Genomic DNA, 16,363 nt, shown 5'->3' on the forward strand with positions numbered 1-16,363 from the left:
CCTCGCGCTGGAGCGAGCACCATTTCTTTGACAATATCAAACATCGGTTGCCCTGGCAACAAGGCACAAACCGCTGTAGAAGTCAGTTACGGTTGCGTGATCCCGGTTCAGCTTGGGGCCCCACCTCGCGGCATATGGGCACTGCAGGCATACTACTCACTCCCATTTAGAAGTGCGAGATGCGTTTGGCATTACAGGAGGCGATGGTGTGTGTGTTCTGGACGCCTTTGTTTCGCGATGAAATGCGTTGTGCTTCTGCGGGTGGATAGTGCTTCCCATGGTCTGGATTATCTTTCTCAAGCGGCGTACGCCTCAACCTCGCATGGGGTATGTGCAGTGTGCGTGGCTAAAAGCCATCTCGGCTTGTGCGCCGGAGTTAAGTGACTTGCTGTTCGTCCCCGCAAACCGCGCGCGAGGTGAGTGCCGAATTTACGAGGGGCAGGAGGAGGCAACCCATCGTCTGTCAATCGCGATTCGGACTTGCAACGCATGTTGTGACGTTGTGTTCGTTCGAAACGCATCTGTGGATTGTTTGGAAGTTGAATAAAATGTATGCGTCAAACCCGGGCATTCGGCTCAGGGCGTTCTCTGCGATTGCAAGAAAGAAGTGCCACGGGGCTTCAACGCTTTCTTTATGGAACGTACTCAAGTAAGAGGATATTCATGTCGTGTTATGGCCCTGTTGCATTTAATACAAACGGTTAAGCGTTTGTTTACACTTGTTTCGTTTGTCGTAAAATTTCCAAGCACTCCGGCACTCCGCTGGCAGATCAGCCGGCGAGCCGACGCTGAGCAGACGACTCATCTCTTTGCCGGAAGTGCGTGAAAAAGCCGCCCAATAGCAGGATGTCTAGCTCATGACGAACATCTGGGAATCGATGATGTAGACATGTGAAGATGGCGGCGTCCAAAAACACGAAGGAAAGGGTGAGAAAAAAGCGACCAACTTTGCAACAAAAGTGTGAGCTTTCCGCTGCGCGTAAAAGAGTAATACTTGGCACAGATGATGTGGACGACCCAATCTAACGATTGCGCAAGTCAATTTAGTGTGCTCAAAACGCCTTTCAGGGCCCCTTTAAGACTCGGGTGATTGTTATTCTGACGTGCATAGATTTCGATTCAAGGAAACTTGTATTCACGATCTCTTTAAGGCCGCCGGCTGTTGTATCCCAGTTGATTTAGGAGTCTAGGTGAATGTACTCTCCTCGATGTTTTACAAACAAAAAGCCTGAAATAGGTGTGGCCGAAGCTGCTATCGATACCTTTTTGGTGCAGCGCACGAGTACTTTTGGGCGCGATGCGTTGCAGTTCACAACGTATTGGGGTTCTGTATGATAAGCTTGGCATAAAATGTTAATGACCCTGAAATAACTAAACTGTGTCAAGTTGAGGTAAAATGAGAAAAGGCAACCTGCGGGCGGAATGCAATCGGAGATTCTAACTACAAGGTGTTCTAACTACAAATGCGCCTCATATTGGCGCTCAGGCGGGGTTAGGTTTACCTGATGCCTAACGTGAGATCCCTGGTTTTTAGAGAGAAAAGACTTTTCATAGTGTTCCAATGTTCCTTATTCACGCTAAATTAGCGCGTCATTCAATCAAAAGCCCCAAATAACTGTGTCATTGAACTTTGTATATTAGGCCCGGATCCGCACTGCGATCTTTATACATCGTATTGAGACCAATGGGTCTTTACAAGTGACTTTAAGCGTGGTGGATATCGCTTCAGTTCCTAATTTGCCAGGAGTCAGCAAATTTAAACACCTTAGTCGACTGCCATTTTCGTAACTGACTAGCCGCACAAACTATAAAGATGTTTGAAAGTCGCCCCTGAGTGTTTCCCATAGTCCCCTCAGTTTAAAATGTAGTTTAAAAATACCGGCGTGGAGAAAGTCACGCGAAAGCAACTAATACCCAATAGGGAAAGCCATACAACTGAAAAACTTACTCAGGTTCCATTCAGAGACGCTGGTTATGTAAACTGCTCTCCACTTTATCCAGGAACAGATTTCTTTACTAAGTTTTCTCGTTTCTTATACTGAAAGCCCTCTTAGCGGTCCACCGGTCGTGTAACTGCGATTACTGGTTTCAATAAAGTATTTTACATGCGTATTAGCGTATTATTGTGCATAGCAGTTAATATTAGTATTATTATTACAGTAACAAAATGATAATATGTAGACGCAAAGTTTAACGTTGTCAGAAATTGCGGCGGCAGATCTACGTACGTCACTAAAAATAAAGAACAGCAAAACATACTCTGAAACCATGGCACTGGATATCGCTTATGACCTTACTTGTCTCCAAGTGGCGGCGTTAAGCACGGATGCATCCGCAACAGCGAGGGTGTAGTGCTCTTTCTCGCTCGCTTGGCGATAAGATTGTTGCTATCATTGCAGCTTATCGCGCCTACGCTCGTAGGCTTTAAGGACGTTCAACAAACATAGCGCCCACTGTTTGTCCTACTTTCACAGAATCAACACCCGAGAGGACTGGGCCTTCCACCGTGCACATGGATTGTTTTGCGGCGGAGCAGGTGAGCAAGCTATTACAGAGACGTTTCAAACGTTATCCCCTCCCCCAATGGTTCAATCGTGTCAGCCATCGAAATCACTTTTCAGCTAAGCCGATTTTCCCGGGAATGGTCTGCGTCTGCCGGTATTATGCAGATATATTGGCGGAAAAAAACATTCCCAGCCTGGACTCAAACATTTCGGAAGTATCGTGTTGCATCGCGATGCAGTATTTTACGGTAGCAGTATGGTCTCACAAAGCGGCGGCAATTCCAGTGGCCGAATTCTTCAAAAAAGGAGTGTTTATTTTGGATCGACGCGGTGTTTGCATGCTAATGCACGTAGTCTTGGGTTGTCGCGTCACTTTGGGAGGCCGGAAAGAGTACAAAACACACGGAGTGGGTGTCCCCCTGAATCCCCACCTTCGCAAGCACGCAAAGCGACATGCACCACTGATTGATTGCAGGGTTTAACGCGCCGACGCAACGCAGGCGATGCGGCGCGCCGTAGTGGAGGGCTCCGGATTAATTTTGACCACCTGGGGATCTTTAACGTACGCCGAAATCTCGTACACACGGGCGTTTTTGCTTTTCGCCTCCATCAGAAAAGCGGCCGCCGCGGCCGGGAATCGAACCCGCGACCTCGTGCTCAGCAGCGCAACGCCTTAGCCACTGAGCCACCGCGGCGGGTTGCACCACTGAAGATTTCTTAGCCTGCGGCGAAAGTTGGTCATTTAAGGGGACACCCAGCCCGTGAGTTTTCTACTCCTTCCGACCTCCCAAAGCAACGCCCCAACCCACGACTACATGCATTAGCATGGAGTCTTGGGTCGCTTCAAAACGATGCCCCCTTTTTTGAAGAATTCGGCTCTTGGTTTACAGTTTTATTGCACCTATTCCTAAGCCCGCTGCATGAAAATTGGACGCTTACACTGTACTATACCGCAATTTTCGTTAAATTGTCGTAGTTAGTGAAGTAACAAAAGTTGCAGAATCCGATAATCTCAGTGTGCGATGAAGAATTGGGCATCCTCTTGGAGCGGCATGGTTGCACAAAACGGCTTTAGTTGTCGTTTTATCAAAATCTTGCCCCCCCCCCCCCCCACCCCACCCTCCCAAAAAAAGAAATTATATACAAAATGCATAGCGTTGGACTGCTAAAACGACTGCACCACTCTTGCGGGTTTTATCTTAGCGGGTTACCAAATAGGATTCCGGTGCGGCAAAGCCATACCAGTAGATTCCCAAGGCCATCGCGAAACAGGAAACCCCAGACGATTCTGCCAGGATACAACTATATTTCTCTGAAAGTTAACTGACTCAACAATATTCCAGTTCGCAGATTAAAAAGAATCGTGTTTTGTGTCTTGCACTCACATTGATTCCATTTACCGCCAGGCTCATATGCTGGCTTGGGTAGAACTTGTTGTTTTTATTCATCGCCTCAAGCTGTTTTTTCGAACGCTGAGAAGGACGATAGCAGTCGTCGCAAACTGGCGCCGGGATATCCTCCTGTATAATGAAACACAAAAATAAACGCCCAAACAGCTGTGGCACGGCACTGCTGCAAGAGGAAAGTTGAAGGCCAGCGGCGTGTCCCAGACTAATCGCAACGGTGTTTTGAAAGAGAAAGGAATGAAATAGAAGCGATCAGCGACGGGAAAATACAAGGTTTCCTGACGCTTGTGCACACTCTCCCTACACACTCTTCTCTCCTCAAATCTTTCTCTTCTCCCTCGCAGCGTCATCGTCGGCTCCGTTGGCCTTCGATTTCGAATCATTCTCGCCTTTCTCTTTTCCTCCGCCGCACGTGCGCGGAATACATCACCAGCTTCTGTCTCGTGCGGAACTCAAGTCGGTATCAGATTCCGTCGGTGGGCATCTCAAAAGTGGCAGGAAGCCAGCAGACTCCCTGAGGTCCCCGTGACCGTTCGCCTGCCCTCAATCGTTGTGGTATAAGGATCAGCCGTGCCGAAAAGTGGAAAGCACCCGACGCTTCTGTAGAGATTGGCGAAGCTTAGGAACTGCCCCACAGCCTACGTGGCCCGCATGCAGTTTCTTCGTTTCTCTTTGTGTCAGGGATGCTGACATTTCAAGATCCTGATCATTGAAGATATGTAACGGCGAAACACCGACCTTGTGGGGTGAGTTTACTTTTCTATCAACAACAGGAAAGGAATTGTGCTAAACCATTGCTGAATTATTGTGCAATTGCTTACAAAAAGAGCGTTATCATTTGAGTTACTGTGCTTTCCGTGAATTAAATTTTTGTCTCGCAATATTTGCAAGCTTATTTTTGCGCTAACCGATCCACAGAGTCTCTCATGTACGACAACTTTCGGAAGCGTTTTATTTAGGATACGTAGCGAAATACAATGTTCATTCATTCATTCATTCGTGTTTATTCGTATGTGCACCGAGCTGTGCGTTGCCTTCAACGGGTGCACAGAAAAGAAAAAAAAGAAAAAAAACTACAGGAAAGAGCCCTTATCCATAAAAACCTATACCTTTGCAAGAGCCAGTTTAAATGCGAACAGATAATTGTTACGAATACCATTATTACTAAACCACACATTATTATACTTGTTACACACTACTTGCCCAGGAAAGCAAACTTTGTTCACTCCAAACAGAACAAATCATAGAATGACTTATAAGGCACCCGTAATTGTATTGCCGACGTCAGCTGCCGCAGTCAGTCAAATGGTATCAATATTTAGAAACAAAGACAAAATTAACATCCTCTAGTGTTTTTGCAACGTGAACACGTTTGTTGCTTTCTACATGTGATCCTACTTGTAATAACCTTTCGCTTAAAATGCCTATGAAATTCTTATAAAGATCTTCGTGCATCTTTAATATCTGTTACCTGGGTTGCAGTCAAGCGTTCTACACCACAGATTCAAATCGAAGTTTCGGAGTTAGTAAATATGCGCACAACTGTATAATGCACTACGCATTAGAAAAAGGGTATCATGCGGGATAGCGCTGTTAAATCTTTGTAAATATGGCACTGAAAATTTTGCAGCGCTAGAATCGAATTTAAAGCTTTTTTTTTTTACAAATACAACAAAGAAAGCAGAGCTGTACTGATGAAAGACCCTAAGCCATCGCAAAATTTGTTTCGTTTTTAGCTCTGTGACGTTAGGAAATCCTGAAGTGACTTCCCCAAATTTAGGAGGTTGTACTCGCCGAGGCAATGCCATCGCTAACGGGCTGGCACTAGTGGAACGCTCTGGAACAAACTAAAACACTACGGTATTTTTACCGTGAGTCACCATTTTGCTTGCGTTGAAAAAAGGACAACACCAGCATTGTCAGCAAAGGCGTATGCATCCTCGCAATCCTTCTATTAATTTGATAGTTTATATAGCCCCGTTTAGGTAGAAATAATTCGCATCTGGGTATATTGGACGACTTTGCGTCTGGTGTGGTTACAATTTTGCTTTTTTGCGAAGCAGTGTGTCTCACCCGATCGTCCCATGCAAACCGATAGTCCCATGCTTGTCCGCTGGAATAAAGCTGGGTATTTCCAAGTTCAATTCGGCTAATTGGCTAGGAATTTTTGTCAGTCGCAAATTACAAACAAACGTGTTTTGTTTCGTGCACTTTGTGGAATGCGTCCAGTTTCGCAGGTATCTTTCTTCACACAGTGAAAGGGCACTAACTTCTTTTGTTTCCATTTTATAATGTTTTTGTTTTATAGCGTTTTTATAGTATTTTCGTTCTTTTGTTTCTCTTTATATTTACAGTAATGTAAATATTAATTATTGCAAACTTCGCCAAATATTCATTTTTACGCATATGCGGAACGTTGGAGGGTCGATAGTTTTTCCCAATTTTTAAGTTATTGTTTTAGTTTGTTATTCGAAGATTTCTTGGTGCTGCCCCTATGAACTCGCTATAAAAAATCGCGTGTTAGTTTTCGGTAAGTTTGTAATTTATATTGTTGTGAATTATTAACTTTTTGTTTCTATTGTCTTTCGACCTATATTTTCATTTTACACTGTGTAAAAATTCTTTGTGTTAACTTCCACGATTATGGATATGTTGCTTATACAGAGTGGCGCTCGGCAAGAGCGAAACTTCAGACCTTCTAGCCAACTGAACCATATTTAGGTCCCCATTAAGCACGAAGAGTAGGTATTGATTCCAGGACAAACACCTTAGCTGTCGAAAGACTACAAGAAATTACTATGAGCGAGTCGTTTTCTAACGTTAGAAGCAACGACAGACTCACGGCAATCATCATTTTAAGCAATAAATTGCATGCCATAACCCTTAAGAGGTATATCTGATTGTTACACCTCTGATACAGTCATTTAACAATTTTGTGCCGAATGGCTTGTTACTTTTCATTGCCACTTTATTTCATACCATTTCATTTCAGTTCCTTAAGGTCCCCAAAGGGGTTGTTACATAACAAGTGGGTAACAAAAGTAACAACGTAGATGCCAAGAATTTAACGATTAAAAATCTTGTTGACGTTTTCTATTAAGGATTATGGATAGGTAATGGTTGCAATGTCACTGGAAAGACCGTTCCATTCTGGTGCTGTACGAGGGAAAAACGATGCATTAAAGGTAAAGGCCCAGGTATGTACGTGTCCGAGCAACTTGAAGCGAATGGCTCGTGCGACGAGATATGCGTGTTACAAGAATGATATAAAGTAGGCTAAACGTCAACCAATTACAACAAACATTCCAGCCCACATACCAACGCGAAGACTGCCCGGCACAAGATTCCAAACATGAGTGACGCAGAGGCCCTGAGGAAAAAGTTGGAAGCCGTCGCTCGTCGCGAATTGAATGAAACCCCTGAAACCAAGCGGAAAGGCCTCAGTCAACTTCAAGAACTTATTTCAGGTGAGATGTTATGATTTATTCATTCAATTCTTTATTAGAGGGAGTGTCCCGGTCTTGAGAGTATTCGCGCGCGCCATCACTGCCAAGTGCCCACGTACGAGTTATGGGCAAGGAGGTTAAAAAATTTCTGGAGTAATTGCCCGTAAAGTGAAGCCGCCGCGACGCCATCTTGCTAGGGGAGAAGACGCGTAGTTGTCGCAGCGCGCGTTGCGTGCGTGCGCGGAAAAGCGTTGTTGATTCGCGTGCCCGCCATGTAACGCGATCAAAACAAGTATGATTGGTTAGTGCGTGGCTTAGAATTGTGCAAACAGTGTGAATGCGGCGCCGGGAGTCAAATTTTTCACGTAAGCTGCACGCGTGTAAGTTCATTCCAAGCTGGTCATGCTCATTGCATTGTTTCGCGCAGTATTTGCGCCTTCAACGTTCAATTTCTTTGCTGCTATGTTTACGAACGATGCTGAGTCAGTGTCTTTTGTCAGTGTCTTTTCTTTGCCATTTGATGGTATGTTTATTCAATTGGATGTATTTAATCATAAGTCTGTCTTATTTCAAACAATAACCCGCCGCGGTGGCTCAGTGGCTAAGGCGTTGCACCGCTGAGTACGAGATCGCGGGTTCGATTCCCGGCCGCGGCGGCCGCTTTTCTGATGGAGGCGAAAAGCAAAAACGCCCGTGTGTACGAGATTTCGGCGCACGTTAAACATCCCCAGGTGGTCAAAATTAATCCGGAGCCCTCCACTACGGCGTGCCGCATCGCCTGCGTTGCGTCGGCGCGTTAAACCCAACAATCAATCAAGATATCCCAGCCGGTGAGCTATAGATGGCCAGACCTTCGGAGCTGGCGAAGCAGCCGTAAACTCTCGCCTAATCAGGTAGTTCACTTGCATTGAAGCGCATACACAGACGGCCAAGCTGCCGCTGAGGGATCAAGTGCAGGCGAAGAAGCCGTTTCACCCTCGCCTGGTCACTTAGAACTGAAGTGGCGCAGCTTCGAGCGAGCGAAGCGATAAGAAACAAAGGCGTTTCTTGTACGCCACGGGCTGAAGGTCACTTGCGACGCGACGAAATACCTTGAGAGGTGTTATGTAATAGAGCTTCCACTCTAAAGAAACATATCACGGGCACGGAGCCACGATTCGCGTTCGCAATTGATTATTCGGCCAGGAGGGGTTCAGAAAAAGAGATGCCTGCATGTTGTCATCAACGAAGCCCATTGAGTCTGGCGTGTAAAAAACATGGACCACAAAAACATACGACTCTTCGGAAGCCGTGCTTTAGTTCTTCCGCATGCCGCCTCCTGTCTTGATAAAAACGGTCTTATAATTTGTTTTTTGTTTTTATTTAGAGCTGTATTATTTGTTCATTGGCAGAACGTTTTTTGCTTCAAAAACAGCAGAATGCGCATAAACATTTTCAAAAAAATACAACGTATCAGGTGCTGATTCTTGTCAGTTCGCTCTTATCAGCCATTAAGATGCACAGAAAAAGATCACCAGGTTTGCGGTCCAAGGTTGCTCAAGGGATTCGGAGCGCACGCGTGGTGGGACCATAAATGAGCGTCTTTCAATATTTTTACTAAAGCAAACAGCTTCTCCGTTCTGCTCAGTTTTGCGCGAAGGTCGCATTTTATGCTGTATTTTTGAACGGCGACGTCACTTGCCTGCTTATTTAGAACATGAACAAAATGAATCCGACGATAGCTAAGCACTTATTGAATATGGGGAATGTGAAACCATGAATGTCCAGTTGAACCACTGAGACGCCTTGCTTACTTGTCTCATTGTCGAAAGGCTTTGTAATCTGGTCACTCGAGACACTTCGCTTTGCGACCTACTTTCGGTGTCAATCTGCTTCCTACATGTTACGCCGCTGCTCACATCTGCCGCCGAGTAATGTGATAGTTGACGAGTATCTTCGCTGCTTGTCTTTTCGCTCGTTTGGCTACGTTTTGCCGCTCCCTTCATCTACAGTGTACTAGGCTGGACACCTCTCGTTCTGCAGAGTTTAGTTCGCGCTGTGGAACATTTTTTGCGATGAAACGCCTTCGCAGAATCCTTTTTTTTTTTGTTACGGACGCCGGCCTTTTCGCTCGGCAGGCCATTTAAGTCTTTGCCTTAATATCATTTTCGCCCGTGGGAGAGCCAGTGGCCATCTTGGAACTGCGGCGCCACTTGGGGTGTCCCCGCGAACCGCAGCATCGCGTGTTTTGTTCTGGACGCCCCAGGCATCTCTGTATCCGCATTGGTTGCATCCCCCATACTAACTACACGATGTCTGATCTGTCGCGGAGTTGCCATCGGCAACTTGTGATGACTGATATATATGCTTCCATCTGCAGGTGCATAATAGAACTCCCTGCAGGGCTAGTTGATAAGCATAGTTCCCACGGTTTGATGCGCAACAAAAACACGAGGAAAGCACCTGTCTGGTTTAAAAACAATAAACAATAAACGGTCTGGTTTAAAAACAATAAACATACAAATGAACGTAATAGCATCGGTTACTGTCAGACTCATGAAAGTTTTCTGTGTCGGTGTTTTGTTACTCCATTATGTCTATAATCACAATTCTGGAATCTGGGTGTTTCCTGTTGTTTTTCTGAAAATGCTGCATTTTATGGTCACTTAGTTTGTTGCATAACAGCTGTGTTTCACTCTACAGTGGCAACTCTCAATTGCGTTTTGTGCCTACAACTTTCATGATAAATTTCTGCATTTGAACAGTTTACAATAACGAACATAAGTGTTAATGACTTTGCGTGTTCCTATGTATTTGTTTTTACTTTGTGGAATCGGCATATCCGACCCTATAAGGTGAAAAAAAAAACTGTCTGTGTACTCGGAGATCTGAGTTTTAACGAAGTTCCTTTGGTAAAAATTAATACGGAGACGTCCGACATGGCTCGCCTCATAGTACGCAGTGTTGAATTATAGCTTGAGAATCCCTTACGTAATTTAGAACAGCTGGGAAAGTCCGCAAAGACTGCTGCAAAGCACTTGACATGTGGTTTCGTGCCCCCAGCAAGAAGGCCGCGGCCGGCTTCAGCCGGGCCCATTGGTTGGTATAGGAGACTTCCACTCCAGCTATTTTTTTAACCTCCTTGGTTCTGGGTCACGCCACCACAGCACACGCACGTCGCCCGAATCCGGCGTTCCCACTGGGATTTCGCACGCGAGGCTGACATTCTGAGCCCGACTTAATTTTACCCAATCTTTTCCCTCCCTACCATCCTTACAGGCCTCTGAGCCAGCCCTTTTTTCAATAAATTTACATCTATCTATCTATTAGAGGAAAAAGGAGGCCCGAGGCCATGCATGAGGAAAGGGAACTGAAGAGATGGGGAAGTAGCAAAGGTCTTCGTCAAATAAATGAATGTATGTTTGAGCACACATTTTGCGTTCATGATGTTAAGGTTCTTTCGGGGTGGGTAGTCAGCCCGTGACTACGCTAATTTCGCAAGGTCCCTCTGCATACCGTAATTTCCTAATGCTTCGAGAAAATAGACGTCGTCATTTGTAGGATGTACCGCGTCCGTGTACGGAGGGACGAGATGGAACAAGTCCTGCTCTTGTAGTGCGAAATGAAGAATCATCTACATGCAGAGCTAATTGATACAGAAGTTGAGAAACTCCCTGTAGGACCATGCATAAAAAAGCGTCCATACGATTGGTGTACTGTTTCGGATTTTCCGTGTAGTGGCGCTATCTGTTGGTAACAAAGCGTACTCCACAACGTGCTTCGCCGTTACACCGCTGTGTGGCGCAGCCTGGCCCTCCAACGTAAGGCCTTACCGCAACATGCCGCGCGCAACGGCCTCCTCGAAAATTGTTGTGCTTACGTAAATTTGTTGCGCCGAAGGAGCCTCGTGTGTACAGAATGCAAGTGTACACAATGCAAGAAGAACGGAACGATGGTTTATCGGCACAGGCTGAGATTATGTGTTTTACTGTGACAGGCTCTGCGTGGAATGTGCGTTGTGGTTTGATGAGTACTTTTGCATTCACAACGCATAAGAAGCACCCGAATGTCTTCATATTGTCCTCCCATCTAATTATTGCTTTTTTTTTTCTTTTCAACACCCGCACTGACAGAGGATCAATCACTGTGTTGCCCATCGGAAGACGCCTTTTTGATCAAGTTCCTTCGCGCTAGGAAGTACGACGTCGACAGAGCCTTTCACACCATCAAGAACTACTTTCGAGTTCGAAAAGAGAATCCTGATTTGTTTGATGGTTTAAGCATCTGCTCTGTCCCCTTCGATGCCTGTTGCCGTGAACATCGACTTGTGACGCTCTCAAACCGAAGAGACCGCGATGAAAGAATAGTCTACGAGTGTAACGTAGGTAAGCTTCCCTTAAGCTCTTTCTGCTAGGTCGCGTTGTCAATTGGCAATAGTTCCACACATAGCGTGGCTAGTCAGCATAGTAAAATGAGCGCAACAAGTCAGTAAATGGTTAATTGGGCTCACGGTTCGCCTTTCGAAGTGCTGGTGTCTGGGGTTACGTAGAAATTTTTTGTTGGACTAGGAAAACGTATAGACGAAACTAAGAATTAGCTTGCCAAGTTGAACACGCTCATCGCGACAAATCCAATTATAAACTCTATTCTGAAAAGCAGGGAGTAAAGAAAAGAGAATTGTGAGAGTTGAGCAAGTTAGCTCAACTAAACCAGAAGATAATGAGTTCCCTCGGAATTGAAGCTGGTGGCTAATACTATTTACGTAAATTATTGGTGTCAAGGCATCCGAGCGATATTCGCTTTGGTTTTGGGGGGTTATCTGACTATTGCGAAGTCCAGCGGGTTACTATGCTGTTAGGAGAATGGTGGAATCCTCCTGTACGTTGAGATTGGATGTACATATTCAATTGTTGGTGTTTCCCCTTAATACAGCTCACAAGACTACGGCACACATCAACAGTTAAGGTTACCCGTGCTTCCCACTCCTGCTTCAAGACGGAGCACCGAACGAACTTCTTACCACCCTCACTACCCAATTGCGAATTTGAACACTGTACAGCTTCTGAACTGTAGTCTAATTTATTTGTGGTCTTCCTGCCTAAATTTGTCCGTGGTGGGCGTTTAACGACAGCTTTGTTGAGTTTGGTGTACCGCGTTTCTTTGCAAGCAACATTTTTGTAGTCTGTTGTCTCTTTTTCCAAATGGCATGATGCGTCGGGGGAATGTTGATAGGTCGTTTTGTAAAAGCCTCGAGGTAGACGAACGGGTTTGGGTCGCGCATGTTGTATATATACGTCTGAACTAAACCCTACAGCTGTTTAGAATACGTGTGAACCCGAAGTAAACTCCTGCATACGCCACTCTCTGACGCTAAGAAAGTTGTGACAGCCATAGTTTGCAATGGTGAAGGCCTTTGTCAGTAGGTTCCATATGCACAATCGTTGCTGTGGCGGCCTGTTAGCCTTGACTGTTAATTATGTGTAACTAAAAAAAGCGTGTACTGCCACCAGGAACACAATAAATTGCCAGTAACGAGTTATCGCTTTTGTTAACAACGCTCGCCACCGCCGTTACAACGGCCACCATCGTTTTTTAAGTTTTACATGTTGTCCATTCAATTTTTTGAGCGAAAAATTTTGTATTTGGATTGATGGCGTCCTTGAAAAAAGCTAATGAATTTCCCCGTAGACGGGTTGGTCGAACGAAGAGTTCTGGTAAGAGTTCTAAACACACGGTGCGTGCGCGAAGGCGGGCTACCATTGTGGCATAACAGATACTTTAAAATCGCGAAAAAGGGACTGTTATAGATAAGAAAATACACACATCAGTCGTAAGGAAGGAGTACAACAGTAGACATTTATCTCAAAACACGTATCGGTGCACTTTTAGATCGCTCGTATATACGTTGACTTATTGCGCGAAAAATCGTCGCATGGGGTCATTATTTCTTTGCGAAGTGGATCTTTAACGGTTTGACGATCGATTGGACACGCGTTCAGAACAGTTTCGCACTTCTCTCCACCTTCTTTAGTAAGGAATGGTACAGGTTTTTTTTTTGTGCACACCAAAGATGAGAATGGTCACGCAAGTATTTTTACTGTATCACACATTGGTCCGTGTTTTTCTACTTTCAGGGGCCTGGAACACCGGAATTTGTTCGTTGACCGAAGCCCTTAGGTTACACGCACTGTTTTTTGAGCATGTAATCTTTCAGGACGAAGGCCAGATAATGGGCGTGACTATAGTTCTCAACTGTGAAGGTCTGGGACTCCACCATTTGCTTCAGTTTACACCGGTGGTTTTGAGGAAGATCATCTATGTTGTTCAGGTTAGTATTACAGCATGCATGCGTGCCCATTGTGTAGCTGAAAAAAAGCTGGCGGTCTTAGCTCACCACAAACACTGAGAGTAAATTTCTCAATAATAAAACTTGTTATTGCGCGCATGAAACATTTCGGCCGCTAGAACTGTTCTAAACTTCGGAAAGAATAATAATGACGAGAACTTTTCTTCTAAGTGTCAATGGAGCGGAGCCTGCGAAAAGGAGCTCTTCTATGCATTTAACGACTAATGCCGTGGTTATGTAATTGTTACAACGTGACCATGGCCGTTCAAGAACACTTACGCTCATTCATGACAGATTTGATTGATGCAATCTCAAGCACCTTACAGGGCGGCGTAGGTGTGGCTCACAAGAAAAAGGTTATGCAAGCAGCTCTTACAAATCCCATGTCGGGCATACTCTTATAAGAATCACTCTATTCCCGAGTAGGGAATTTTTTGCAGAGAATTTGTTTACTTTGTCTTCCCCCAATGTCTTTATGTTACAACTTTACAAGAAATTACGTGCTTACTCTTCCACTCGGTGTTCGAACTACCTAGGCAACTTTTTGCACACCCGCTGCGGTAAGCATTTCGGGTTAAGAATTTACGTTCTGTTATAACATGCTGTATCCGGGTGGTTGCTGTTATGCTCTCGCTCAGAGCAGTCGGATGTTATGCCGCTCTAAATCCGAGCTGGAGAAGTTGCTCCCCAACCGAAACTCTATTTTGGAGTAGCAGATGACCGTGGCGCCGCGCCGCAGCCAGTACCGCCCTCTGCGACAATGGGAGGGGCCTACTACTTGCCCCAATAAGGCGAAGCGCAGCCACGGTGCCATTATCAAACAGGTGTAAGCGCGTTACGAGCAGCCCAGCGGGCCGCATAGGCTATAGGCTTAGCGCTACGGCAGATATTTGATCGCCGCTTTCACAAGAGCCTGCAATGAAAATTTGCACGGCCATTCTCAGCCACATTATCGGCCCCTTCCGCGGATGCGGAACTTTATTGGCGGCTGGAACGCCGTTTGGGAGCGCGGTAAAAAGCGGAAGGTAAAAAAAAACATCAACCAATACACTTAGGCCGGTGCAGTTATTTTAAAAGCGTCTCATGGTTACAAGGGTGTCTGTATGTCCACGAAGCTGGGTTGCTCTTCCTCTAGTTTGAATACATCTCGGATGTAGGCTACACTCTCAGTGAAATATTCCTTAGCAGGCCGTCCATTTGGATTCGCATGCCTTACATCCATACGGGTTTTCCATAGGTTATGCAGGCTCAGGAGCATGAACATGTCCAAAAGAACATCCTGTTCATTGTCGGTAGGCAAGAAACGTACACCATATGGTGTGACCGGTAATTCCTTCTTAAGTGTTCGCTGGAGAATTTCTCAATAGATCCCAGCATCGGAACAATCCAAGAAAATGTGTTGGACTGTTTCCGGCTTATGAGAAAAGGCACAGTTTACGTCCCAGGGCACAAAAATAACCGTTTTTTTTTTTGCAGACATGGTTTCATCGGCAGTGTCCCGGTGTGCAGCTGGAAGAAGAAACTTTTAGTGGATGGCTTAACCGGTATCTTTTTAACTCGGTTTAGGACATTTCTTGCAGAGCCCGCAATGTCTATGGATCGGTAGACTAGAACCGGCAGCGAAATTTTGATGACGTCCTTATACAACCGTCTACGTGGTACATTGCTCAGGTACTCAAGCGAAAACCTTGCCTTCAGAAAATTGTATCACGAACCGTGAAACGACTTGTTTCAGAAATAAGTGCACTAAGCCCAGCCCACCAGTATTTACAGAAAGAAACAAATTAGAGCGACTCATTCGCTCCCACGTGGAGCCCCAGACAAAAAGAGCAAATACTGTGTGGAGCCTTTGAATGTTCGCACATGTAATGCACAGAATCTGAAGCACATACCCTACCTTGGTAGCGAAGAACACATTACACACAGTAGCTCGGAAGAACATGAACAACTCGCGTCCACCCCACTTCTTTGTCTTTTCGCGGACGCGTTAGATGTCTCCAGCCCAAAAAACTATTTCTGCCCCGGTACTGATATAGTGTCACGCCAAGGTATTTGGAAGGCGCCGTGGTGGCCCATTGGACGTTCTCAAGACGTTTCTTCCGGGTCCTCTCAGTCGCAATGCCAAAATCCAACGCATTTGCCCCAGTTTATTAGGCTACCTGTATGCTTGCCGAACATTAGACTTTTGCACCTCCGCACTGATGCTTTGTTTGTCTTCACAGATAACCGCCACATCATAAGCATAGGCCAGGATTTTCTGCTCACTTGTATTTAACTTGTGTCCTCGCGCATTATGGCTATTAGACAGAATGGCTCCAAGTATATAGAAAAAAGCAGAGGTGCCAGGGGGCAACCTTGTCTGATCGAAAATCGGACGGCGCTTTGAGAGTAGCTCATTTTAACCCCCTCTAGTTCAACTGTGCCAATGTTTACATGTTCGAGGATTTCAGACAGAATATCCTCTTTGTTTTGTGTTGTTGTATCAAGCAGGTAATAAAGAAAAAAATCTAGGGCTGCCTCAGTGCGCCCGTCCTGTACAAAAACACAGCGCCTGACTAAGCACTTCAACGATAAACAGGTGGCTAGGCCTCGGTGCGGTGACAGCGAAGTTGTGGGAATCGTCCAACTCGGCGCCCCGAGGGGGATCGGCTCGATGGCCAGCTGTCACGCGACCAATCGCCT

At 45.5% G+C, this 16,363-nt stretch overlaps 1 protein-coding gene across 1 annotated transcript in view; it reads left to right on the top strand.

The window, feature by feature from the left end:
* Window positions 1-16,363, top strand: part of LOC144175400 (uncharacterized) — a 73,502-nt gene that overhangs the window by 51,775 nt on the left and 5,364 nt on the right. The window contains exons 6-9 of the mRNA XM_077704482.1: window positions 2,475-2,536; window positions 7,220-7,377; window positions 11,469-11,720; window positions 13,470-13,663. Coding sequence (XP_077560608.1) covers window positions 2,475-2,536; window positions 7,220-7,377; window positions 11,469-11,720; window positions 13,470-13,663 — 666 coding nt within the window. The remainder of the gene's footprint in view (window positions 1-2,474; window positions 2,537-7,219; window positions 7,378-11,468; window positions 11,721-13,469; window positions 13,664-16,363) is intronic.

Source organism: Haemaphysalis longicornis, unplaced genomic scaffold (assembly GCF_048455015.1).
Source record: "Haemaphysalis longicornis isolate Haplotype H1 unplaced genomic scaffold, Haemaphysalis longicornis Haplotype H1 scaffold_3, whole genome shotgun sequence".
In the NCBI taxonomy this organism is placed as follows: Eukaryota; Metazoa; Arthropoda; class Arachnida; order Ixodida; family Ixodidae; genus Haemaphysalis; species Haemaphysalis longicornis.